The sequence below is a fragment of the Sus scrofa genome, chromosome 6 (genome assembly GCF_000003025.6).
Source record: "Sus scrofa isolate TJ Tabasco breed Duroc chromosome 6, Sscrofa11.1, whole genome shotgun sequence".
In the NCBI taxonomy this organism is placed as follows: domain Eukaryota; kingdom Metazoa; phylum Chordata; class Mammalia; order Artiodactyla; family Suidae; genus Sus; species Sus scrofa.
The window spans coordinates 55780783-55792657 of record NC_010448.4 but is presented as its reverse complement, the minus strand read 5'-3'; the positions used below and the strand labels follow the sequence as shown (position 1 = coordinate 55792657).

Below are 11875 nucleotides of genomic sequence, written 5' to 3'. Positions count from 1 at the left end.
CAGCTCATGGCAACGCCAGATCCTTAACCCACTGAGTGAGGTCAGGAATTGAACCTGCTACTCATGGATCCTGGTCAGATTCGTTTCTGCTGAGCCACGACGGGAACTCCCTGTTTTTATTATCTCAGCCAATGTGGCAGCTATGCGGTGGGACCCCATCATGATTTTAACTGGCATTGCCTTTTCAGCTGCAAAGCTGAACACGTTTCTGTAGGGTTATTGGCCATCTGACTATCTCATCTTTCTATTGGGTTGTCTGCCTCTTTTCTTATTGATTTGTGGAAGATCTTCATGTATTCCTTAAATTTTTTTAAATTTATTTTTTAATTTTTTAATTACTAAAAACACATACACATTCGCTGGCACCAGTGTTGGAAAGTTCCAGAGTGGACTTCCCATCGTGATGCAGCAGAAACGAATCCGGCTAGGAACCACGAGGTTGCATGATATAGAGTGCTGACTCTACTCGGATCCCGCATGCTGTGGCTATGGTGTAGGCTGAGAGCTGTAGCTCCGATTGGACCCCTAGCCTGGGAACCTGCATATGCCGCAGGTGTGGCCCTAAAAGACAAAAAAAAAAGATGAAAGTTCCAGGGCCAAGGGTCAAACCTGTGCCACAGCAGTGATCTGAGCCACAGTAGGGACAAAGCCGGATCCTTAACTCACTAAGCCACCAGGGAACTCCAAAAATATATTCTTAATATACTCTTGAGGTCCTTTATTAGATACATGTATCAGGAAATAGCTTCTCCACCCAGAGAGTTGCATCCAATTAGGTTTATTTATTTATTTATTTGCTTTTTTTTTTTTTGAAGGGCCGCAGCCAAAGCATATGGAGGTTCCTGGGCTAGGGGTCCAATTGGAGCTGCAGCTGCCGACCTCTACCACAGCCACAGCCATGCTGGATCCTTAACCCACTGAGCAAGGCCAGGGATCAAAGCCACATCCTCATGGATACTAGTCGGGTTTGTTGACTGCTGAGCCACGACGGGAACTCCAATTAGATTTACTTTTTAAAAATAATACACGTTTGCCTCACCCCCCCAAAAAAAAGAAAAACAAAAAAAACCATAATGCATGATCTTAAGCATCATCAAATAGAAGTACATGAGAACGCCAAGAGCTAAGTCCCCCTCCATCCTGAGGCCAACTTAACACGTCAACAATGCAGTTTTACCACTGAACCATCTATTGACTAGATTGTCTCCCCATTTTATAGAGAAGGAAACTGAGGCACAGAGAGGTAAAGGGACTTGCCTGATACCACATCAAGAGCGATTTGAACCCGGACTCTCTAACTGCGACCTGCAGCCACTCCAAGGAACTTGACGCTTTCACAGAGAAGCTCTGGCTCAGAGGACGGGTGAGTCTTCCAGAACCGCTGCCAGACGCATTTGTCTCAGGGCGGCATTTTTGCCAGGCTCCTGCCAGCTCCCGGGGGGCGGGGCGGGGCCTTAGGGCCCGAAATGGATCTCTGAATACTCGGCCTCCGGGTCCTGAGAGTTCTGTGACTTCCGCACGTGGAACTTGAGGGTGGCGTAGTGGAGCTCCTCCTTGTCCGAGGCGGAGTCGGCTGGAGCGGGGGTCCCCTGGGCCGAGGGGCTGCCTGCGCAGGGTTCATTGAGGTGACCCTGCGCGGGACGAGAAGGGCTCCAGAACTGGCCCTTGCGGTCCGGGGACGGGAACGTGGGACCGGAGGGGACATTTACTCACTTAGCAGCAGCACACCCATTTCCTGAGGATGCATCCATTCATTCATACCTTTCCTTTTTTTTTTTTTTTTTTTTTTTTTGTCTTTTCTAGAGCTGCACCCGTGGCATATGGAGGTTTCTAGGCTAGGGGTCTAATCAAGACACCGGCCTACGCCAGAGCCACAGCAATGCGAGATCCAAGCCGCGCCTGCAACCTACACCACAGCTCATGGCAAGGCCAGATCCTTAACCCACTGAGCGAGGCCAGGGATTGAACCCTCAACCGCAGGGTTCCTAGTCGGATTCGTTAGCCACTGCGCCACGATGGGAACTCCCCTACCTTTCCTCTTAATGGTCTCTTCTTCCTACTACTCATCTCACTGAATCCTTCCAGCCGCCCTCTGAAGCTAATAGAAATGCTATCCCCATTTCATACATAGGAAAAGTGAGCAAGCTCAAGGGAGTGAACAAGGGCACATGGCCAGCAAACAAGATCCTTGACCTTGGACAGTCTGTCCGGGCAAGGAGACAGCATGAAATTGTCATGCTTGCAAAATGTATTCCATTGCAAATTGTGATCTGATGGACAGAGCGGGGAGCTGTGGGTGACTCCGTGCTGCCCTCCAGGGGCTCACGGTGTAGTGGGGACAGGCCTGTGATTTTTACAGGGATGCCTAGTGACAGACCACCTGGCACAAGGCAGGGGAATATTTACACTGAGGCATGCCATAAAAAAGAACGAAAAAATGTCATTTGCGGAGTTCCCATCATGGCTCCGTGGAAAGCAATCTGACTAGCATCCATGAGGACGCAGGTTCGATCCCTGGCCTTGCTCAGTGGCTTAAGGATCTGGTGTTGCCATGAGCTGTGGTGTAGGTCACAGATGTGGCTTGGATCCTACACTGCTATGGCTGTGGTGCAGGCTGGCAGATAGAACTCCTATTCAACCCCTAGCCTGGGAACTTCCATTTGCCAAGGGTGTGGCCCTAAAAAAAAGAAAAAAAAAAAAAAACCAACAAAAAAAAAACCCAAACCAAAAAACGGACAAAACAGAAACAGACTCACAGACATAGAAAACAAACTTAAGTTTACCGAAGGGGAAAAGGGATCAATGGGTAAATTAGGAAGTTGGGATTCACAGATACAAGCTAGTATATGTAAAACAGATAAAAGACCAGGTCCTACTGCAGAGCACAGGGAAGTATATTCAATATCTTGTAATAAACTATAATGGAAAAGAGTCTGAAGAAGAATATATATAGCTGTGTCACTTTGCCGTATACCAGGAACTAACACATTCTAAATCATCTATACCTCAATAAAATATAACAACAGGGAGTTCCCTTGTGGCTCGGCAGGTTACGGCCCTGGCATTGTTGCTGAGGCTTGGGCTGCTGCTGTGGCACAGGCTCGATCCCTGGCCTGGGAACTTCCACATGCCCTGCGTGTGGTGAAAAAAACAAAAAAGCAGTAGTCAGGGGGTGGGACTGAAAGTTCCAATCCCCCAGTCAGGCAGTTGGTTCTCCTGGCAACCAGCCCCACCCTTAGGTGCATTTCAAAAGTCACCTTATTATCATGACAACAGAATGTCTTTATCACTCTCCTCTCAGGAATGGGCACTTCTCTTTTGTTCTTTCTTTCTAAGGCTGCACTCTCAGCATATGGAAGTTCCCAGGCTAGGAGTCCAATTGGAGCTGCAGCTGCAGGCCTACACCACAGCCACAGCAATGCCAGATCCCAGCCGTGTCTGCCACCTACACCACATCTCACCGCAAGGCCGGATCCTTAACCCACTGAGCGAGGCCAGGAATCCAACCCACATCCTCATGGATCCTAGTCGGGTTCCTTAATGCTGAGCCACGAAGGGAACTCCCCAGCTGGGGAATTTCTTGCTGAAAGCTTGTTGCGGGGGACAGATGGGAGCCAGTGACTCAGGAGGAGACAGCTGGGGCTCAGCAGGGAAGGAGCCAAATGGGAAAAAGCTTTGCTCAAGGGAAACGGACCCAACGTGGGAAGTGAAGGAGACCCGAGAGTCATCTGAGTGCAACAGGAAATCCGGCGGGGGGAGGGGGGATGGGTGGGCGGAGGGACTCCTTTTTGGATGTAAGCTGCCTAGTTGGGAGGTGGCGGCATTTGAGGGGTAGGGGCGCCCAGGGGAGATGCCCGGACCGAGAGGGTCCCTCGTCACTCACCTTAGAGACCGGGCTCAAAGCGGGATCGTTGCTGTCCGGGTTCGATGCCTTCTCCGCCAACTTCCTGCGGTAGATTCTCACGCTGCGGGGTGGGGGGAGACCCGCGTCTTTCAGCCTGGCCAGCTTGGGGCTGGGAGCCTAGAAGCACAGGCTCGTCCCTCCTCCCCCACGGCGGGCACCAAGACGCCACCGTCCTGGTGGAGATGCCAGGAGGCTAACTTCCCGAGGCCAACTAACCGCACCCTTTCCTGGCTTCCTTGTCTCCCCAGTTCTGGGCTTTGAGGGGTGAAGACTCCCACCTCCCCACTCCTCCCCCATCCCCAACCCCCACCCCACCCCCAACCCACCACCTCTCCGCCGAAATCTTTCTCCCAAACCGGGGCCACCACTCACATGAAGAAGGTGACGCAGAGGCAGAGAGCCAGCAGGATGGTGACAGCAACTCCCCCCAGGGCCCCCAGAACCACACTGCTCCTGGCTCCTGGTCTCCCTGCAGACAGAGGACCTGTGGTGACCTCCAGTCCCCCTAAGCAGGCACCCCAGCATCCAGCCTTCTCAAATCCATGACCCACTTTCTTCCGGGACTCTGACCATCAACCCCCCTCCTTGTACAGGATGGCAGCCTCCCGTTCTCCCAGCCCCTTCCCCAGCCAACCGCCAGAGGACTCTGAAGGCTAGGACTTTTTGCTTTGTTTTTGTTTCGTTTCGTTGTGTGGCATATGGAGGCTCCCGGGCTAGGGGTGGAATCGGAGCTGCAGCTGCGGGCCTACACCACAGCCACTTGGGATCCGAGCTGCATCTGCAACCTACACCACAGCAACACTGGATCCTTAACCACCTGAGCGAGGCCAGGGATCCAACCTGCGTCCCCATGGATACTAGTTGGGTTCGTTCACCGCTGAGCCACGACGGGAACTCCTAAGACCTTTCCCTTTGAATCAGGCCGATTTCTCTCCCTCTCGGTGTCTTCGAGGACGCAGAATTTGTCCTCTTTCCCTGGACACGGCACTTACCGGCCCCCGGAGTTGGCAGCAGCAGAATCGTCCCGCTCTGTTTCCCGTGGGCATTTTGGGCCTCGCAGCTGAGCCTGAGGTTGGAGCCCAGACCCTCGTGGAGGCTCAAGGAGCTGTTGGCCCAGGGCCCGGCGGAGCTGGAGGTGATCTTGAAGGAGGCGTTGCTGAGGTTGCCGTCCAGCAGCTCCTCCCGCAGCCGCCAGCGCAGGGACGGGACCAGCTGGGATTGAGCAGAGCAGCAGCAGTGCAGACTCTCATCCTCCCAGGAGCAGGAGGGACCCAGTAGCTGCGGGGGTTCTGTGGGGAAAGAGAGAGGGGTCAGGGGAGCCTCCCCTCTCCCTGGAACCCAGGCATCCTTCCCCCAGCGGTGCACCCACTCACTTTTCACCAGGAGGGTCAGGGAGCTTTCCCTGGAGCCCAGTGGGTGGTGAACTCGGCAGGTGTATTTCCCATGATCCCCGAGTTCTACCCGGGGCAGGTCCAGGACCCCGGAGTTGAAGGAATTTGAAGGGCTCAGAGGCAGGCTCCCCCGGAACCAGCTTATCAGGGCAGGAGGGTTGCTGTCGGCAGCACAGAGCAGGCGCAGGGACTGGCCCTCCTGGGCTGGAAGAGCTGGGCTATTGCCCAGAGTTTCAGATCCTGGCAAGACAGAAATCTAGCCTCAGGCAGTATGTCTGTCTGTCTCTCTCTTCCATTGCTCATGGCTCATACTGTCCTGAGCATTTGTAGCATTTGTCAATTTCCTCTGTGTTGGAGTTGCTACCGTGGCTCAGTGGGTTAAGAATCTGACTGCAGCACCATCCCTGGCTGGTGCAGTGGGTTAAGTGCGGTGTGCCACAGCCGCAGTTGTGGCTGAGATTCCATCCCTGGCCTGGGAACTTCCACATGCGGTGGGTGCGGCCATTTAAAAACAAAAATTCCTCTTTGTAAAAACTCCCATCTTGGCCAATTTCAGGCACCTAATTTGAAACCCACTGAACCCACAAGTGGAAAAAGATGGACACAGTTGCAAAATTGGCTCGTGCCATACCAGTACATCACTGAAGGCAACTTTTAAAAAGTGGCATGATTTTGCCTGGCAAAGTCACCATACACGAAGTCCGAAGTCCGTCACTAGGCTGGAAATCATTCCTTTCAGCTAACATACCACTGATCGCCTTCATATGAAAAGAGCTTGTTCAAATCATTAAGAAAACGTCCTCAAAGAAATACAAGTGGGGAGCTCCCTGGCAGCTCAGTGGGTTAAGAATTCAGAGTTGTCACTGCTGTGGCTTATGTCGCTCCTGTGGCATGGGTTCCATCCCTGGCCCAGGAACTTCTGCATGCTTTGGGGGCGGCCAAAAAAAAAAAAAAAAGTAGAGTTTTTAAACATGATGAAAGATAATCTCTCTACAGAATCATAATGAAAGTTAAAATGACAGTGAATTCACTTAGAGTATCAGCAAGAATGACAACGCTTAGCAAGGAAGACAACGCTTAGCAAGGAAATAGACATATAGCCACAGGGTGGGGAGGGGATTATGAACAGAAAACTTCCCTGTTACTCAATTTGACAATATCTGCAGAAATTACAAACATACCTTTTAATTTTGTTTTGTCTTTTTGTCACTTTAGAGCCACACCCGCGGCATATGGAGTTTTCCAGACTAGGGATCTCATCAAAGCTGTAGCTGCCGGCCTACACCGAAGCCACAGCAACTCGGGATCTGAGCCATATCTGCGACCTACAGCACAGCTCATGGCCAGATCCTTAACCCACTGAGCGAGGCCAGGGATCGAACCTGCAACCTCATGGTTCCTAGCCAGATTCATTTCCACTGCACCACGACAGGAACTCCCTACAAACATACCTTTTGATCCAGGACTTTCTTCTCCCTCCAAAATTATCTTCCAGACACATTCATTTGCCTTATTTGTCTTAGCAAAACAATGGAAACGCCACAGTTTTCCATTCAGGGGATCAGTCAAGTAATTTACCGCATAACATACTTTTAATTGGAGGACCACAGGGTCATTATTAAGAATGAAGAGGTTTCCAGAGTTCCCTTCGTACCTCGGCAGTTAACAAACCCAACTAACATCCATGAGGATGTGTGTTTGATCCCTGGCCCTGATCAGTGGGTTAAGGATCCGGCTTTGCCATGAGCTGGGGTGCAGGTTGCAGACGCAGCTCAGATCCGGCGTTGCTGAGGCTGTGCCCTGGCCTGAGAACCTCCATGTGCCTCGGGTGTGGCCCTAAAAAGACAAAAGAAAAATAAATAAATAAAGGGGTTTCCTATGTACTGACACAAGATCATCTCCAAGATTAAATCTGAGAAAACAGCCAGTTTAGTTTGTAGAAATGTACCAACGTCACGTCCTTAGTTGACAGATGTGCCCTGTTGATGGAAGATTTTAATGGTGAGGGGAGCTGGGTAAGAGATTTGTGAAAAAGCTCTGTGCCATGTGATCTAAAATTATTCCACATGGAAAGGTTATTTTAAAAGTTGGGAGTTCTCAAGAAAAAAAAAAAAACATGGAAAAAAAGGGGGGGCACATAAATAAAAAAAAGGGCACATTAAAAAAAAAACAAAAAACAGTTGGGAGTTCCCATTGTGGCTCAGTGGTAACAAACCCAACTGGTGTCCATGAGATGTGGGTTCAATCCCTGCGCTTGTTCAGTGGGTTCAGGATCTGGAGTTGCCATGAACTGTGGCGTAGGTTGCAGATGAGGCTCAGATCTGGTATTGCTGTGGCTGTGGGGGAGGCCGGCATCTGTAGCTGCGATTCAGCCCCTGGCCTGGGAATCTCCATGTGCTACAGGTGCGACCCTAAAAATAAATTTTAAAAATAATAATAATAGGAGTTCCCGTCATGGCACAGTGGTTAACGAATCCGACTAGGAACCATGAGGTTGAGGGTTTGATCCCTGCCCTTGCTCAGTGGGTTAAGGATCTGGTGTTGCCGTGAGCTGTGGTGTAGTTTGCAGACGAGGCTCGGATCTGGCGTTGCTGTGGCTCTGGTGTAGGCTGGGGGCTATGGCTCCAATTCGACCCCTAGCCTGGGAACCTCCATATGCCGCGAGAGCAGTGCAAGAAATGGCAAAAAGACAAAAATAAAAAATAATAATAATAATAATGATAAAGGTACAGGAATTCTCTTGTGGCACAGCATGTTAAGGATCCAGTGCTGTTGCTGCAGTGGTGTGGGTTGATCCCTGGTCTGGAAACTCCACATGCCATGGCTGTGGCAAAAAAATAATAATAAAGATGCAAAGCAGTGTGGATATCAGGGTCTGCACCTGTGTCTGTGTGTGCACCTGCGCCTGCAGCACGTGGGAATTCCTGAGCCAGGGATCGAGCCCATAGCACAGATGTAGTCAGAGCCGCAGCACTGACAACTCCAGGTCCTTATCCCACTGAGCCACCAGGGAACTCCATGTATGTTTTAAAATGTATACGTGTGGATTACATATGTGTGGAAAGATAGCCAAGAGGGAAGGCGCACAGGTGCTGAAGAGCATCTTACTCTTCAGTTTTGCTAGGGACTCAGCCGTGTTCCCCTCAAATTCATACGCCAAAGCCCTAACCCCCAAGGTGATGGTATCTGGCGGTATTTGGGAAGTTATTAGGGTTCAATGAGGTCCTGAAAGTGGGACCCTCATGGCCTCTGAACTGTTGTCATAAGAAGAGATAGCAGAGAGCTCGCTTGCTCGCTGTCATGGGAAAACGGAGCCAAAAAGCAGCCATCCACAAGCCAGGAAGGAAGCTTCCCTAGGAAGCCCACCAGCCAGCACCTGGACCTTGGACTTCCCAGCCTCCAGAACTGTGAGAAACGAATTCCTGGGGTTTTGCTTTCTTTTGTTTAATTTTTTGACTGTCCTGCAGCATACGGAGTTCTGGGGCCAGGGATCAGACCGGAGCCACAGTGGCAACCTGTCACAGCAGCTGAAGCAATGCCTGTTCCTTTAATGTGCTGTGCCAGGCCAGGGATTGAACCTGCATCCCAGAGCTCCAGAGATGCCTCTGAACCCATTGTGCCACAGGGGGAGCTCCAAATTCCTGGGGCATGTTTTGTTTTGTATGTTTTGTCATTTGTCCATCCCATAGCATATGGAGTTTCCAAGCCAGGGATCAGATCCAAGCCACAGTTGCGACCTATGCTGCAGCTGAGGCAACACCCGATCCTTTAGCCCACTGTGCCGGGCGTTGCAGAGATGCCGCTGATCCCCTGGTGCCTCAGCAGAAACTCTAAAATACCTGTTTTTTAAGCCACCCAGACCGAGCTGACTAACCACATGGTCCCCTCACCATTTGAAATGATAACATCACCATGGGTCTAGATCCTAAGGAGAATGAGGCAGGATTTGGGACCAGGGTGTAGCCCTGGGGACAGCCCCATCCATCAGGCATGGGAGAGGCCTTGCATACCCCTGAGAGCAGGGTCCAAGGAAGAGGGGGGTGCCAGTTTAGAGGCTGATGAGAGAGTTGGGGGGTATGCCCACCCCTGCTGTCCCCACACCTGGCCTGAGCCACTCTCCTATGTGAGTTCTGAACTCCAGCTCTGCTCCGAAGGCAGAGACAGAGCCCACCTCCTCGACAGCCCAGGAGCAGAGAGGGTCCCCCACCTGTACCTTCTTTCCGTGTCATGCTGATGGTCGGCGACTTCTGGGGCCCATCTGGACAGAGAGACACAATTGCCCCCTTTTCAGGGACAGTTTCTTTTGCCCCAGAAGCATTAGAAACAGGAAGGGGGTGGCACAGGGGGTCCTGATTCCTTCCTCCTCGGGGCAGCTCCCAGGGCTCAGCACCCAGTAGCCCTGGGCCCCCCTCCCCATTGGCCCCTGCCCACTGCCTCAGGGCCCCCCATCGTGGCCCAGCACTCACATGACACGTTCAGCCTGATGGTGCTCTGGGAGCTCACACCGGCTCCAGCTCCGGGGAAGGTCACTCGACACGTGAGGTCAGTGCCGTGGTCCCCGGGCCCCGGGGTGAAGGTCAGCGCTGAGGAGCGGGGGAGCTGGGACCCCAGGGAGCGGAGGGCGGCCCGCGTCCAGGAGAAGGTGGGGGGTGTGCCCCACTCACAGGCTGCGGGCGGGGCACAGGTGATGGTCCCGGGGCGGCCAGATTCCAGGGTCCCCTGGACCTGGATGTCAGGTGTCTGGGTCAGAGCTGGAGAGGAAAGAGACACGGACCCCGGCCCTGGAGGTGGGAACCCCGAGGGTGCCCCCAAGAGCAGATGCTGCCTCAGGCCAGCCCCTGTGTCCTGTCCCCTGGGTCCCCTGATCCCTCCCAGGATGAGAAGACAGAGTATCCCCTCCTGGGCCTCCCCTGGGGACCCCAGGGCCCCGAGTGGGTCCTCTCCTTGACCCGTCCTTACCCATCACCCGCACAGAGAGCTTGTTCTCTAAGTAGTTATGTCCCACATTAGGACTGCCCTCCACCCTGAAGAAGTATGTCCCGGTGTCCCTCGTCTGTGCGTCTCTGATGTCCAGGGAGCAGCTCTTGTTCCGCGGTTCCCCGAGGAGGCGGAATCGGCCCCGGGTCTCCTCCCGCACTTTAGGAGCTGGGTTGTTTGTGGCCACGAGGGTGTCCCAGGAGGGATGTGGCCCTTGGCGGAACCAGTAGCCGTGAACAGGCGCAGACCAGGAGATCCAAGAATGGAAGAAGGAGCAGGGCACGCGGACACACAGGCCCTCCTGCACCGTCACGGTCTCCTGCACGTCCAGCCGGTAGCTCAGGTGCCAAGCCAGGGACCCTGCGGGGGGACGAGGATCAGCCGCAGCCCCGCCCCGCGCGGCCCTCTCCCAGCCGCCCACTCACCTGCCCACAGCAGCGGCAGCAGCAGCAGCAGCCGCATCGCGGAGGGACAGAGTCATGGGGCCTTGGTGTCTCACGGGAGTGAGAGGAAGCCCCAACAGGAAGCCCGGGGCCGAGGTCTGAAAGTGACCGACCTCAAAAGAGGAACTGGGCACCCAGGCGCTGCCGGCGCTGCGCGGCCCCGGGGGGTTGATCGCTTCTACTTCCCGAAGGAGACCCCGCCGAGGGTCCTGGGCAGCGAGCACGGCCGGGCCCAGGCTGCTGGCTCCCTGTCCCTCCCCGAACCCCTGGTCCCAGCAGGAAAGCGGGGGCGAGGGGGTGGTCAGTCGGCGGTGGGGGAAGCACGAGGCCTGAAAGATGGGGCTGGTCCTCCCTCCGCGCGCCCGCGCGCGCGCGCGCGTGAGGCACATGGGGATGGATGACGGAATGAACAGGACAGCGGCCTGTGAGCATCTAACCCTCTCGGGGACTGGAGTCAAAGGGGGGCATGGGACACTTGCTGTCGGTCCTTGAGAAAGTCTCTGATGCCAGCGCTGGCGGAGGAACCCCGCTCCCTTCACCCACCCTTGACCGCGGTGGCGGAAGCACAGGCGGGGGCAGGCGAGGAGGAAGCCCCATACTCTGTGCAGCTGGCAGGCGAGTTCCCAGAGCGCCCTGGTGGCCGAGTGCTTAAAGGATCAGGCGTGGACCCCTGTGGTGGCCTGGCCTGGGAACTTCAGCATGCCACAGGGGTGGCAAAAGACAAAAAAAAGGAAAGGAAAAAAAGAAGGAAAACAACCACAAACCTCAGACGAGTTCCCAGGTATAATCGGCCAGAGTGGTTGGGACCAGGATTCCAGGGGGTCCTGGAGTTTGCTTCATGGCTCAGCAGTAAGGAACCCAACCAGGATCCATGAGGATGGGGGTTCCATCCCTGGCCCCGATCAGTGGGTTAAGGATCCGGCGTTGCTGTGAGCTGCGGTGTAGGTCAGCAGCTGTAGCTCTGATTCGACCCCTAGCCTGGGAACCTCCATATGCCTTGGGCGAGGCCCTAAAAAGCAAAAAGAAAATGAAAAATAAAAAGCTTCCAGGGGCTCCCAAGCATATGACCCGGGAGGTGGACCTGGGGCTTCCTGACCTGCTCCAGGCATCTCAGGTGTTGACTGCAGATGCCAGGCCCGGGGGCTGGGCCTTGGGAGCAA

The 11875-nt window shown here is 53.9% G+C and overlaps 1 protein-coding gene across 2 annotated transcripts; it reads right to left on the bottom strand.

The window, feature by feature from the left end:
• LOC100515551 (sialic acid-binding Ig-like lectin 5) lies at nucleotides 704-11220 on the bottom strand. Of its 2 annotated transcripts, none has more exons than XM_021094843.1 (9): nucleotides 10698-11220; nucleotides 10255-10632; nucleotides 9762-10046; nucleotides 9509-9553; nucleotides 5278-5535; nucleotides 4897-5193; nucleotides 4277-4373; nucleotides 3884-3965; nucleotides 704-1631 (listed from the first exon to the last, which is right to left on the bottom strand). In XM_021094843.1, exons 1-9 carry the CDS (start codon nucleotides 10732-10734, stop codon nucleotides 1455-1457), a joined length of 1656 nt encoding a protein of 551 aa, XP_020950502.1. In that variant the 5' UTR covers nucleotides 10735-11220; the 3' UTR covers nucleotides 704-1454. The 2 variants fall into 2 exon arrangements, with proteins under 2 accessions (XP_020950502.1, XP_020950501.1); XM_021094842.1 differs by having other exon boundaries at nucleotides 9503-9553; nucleotides 10698-11207.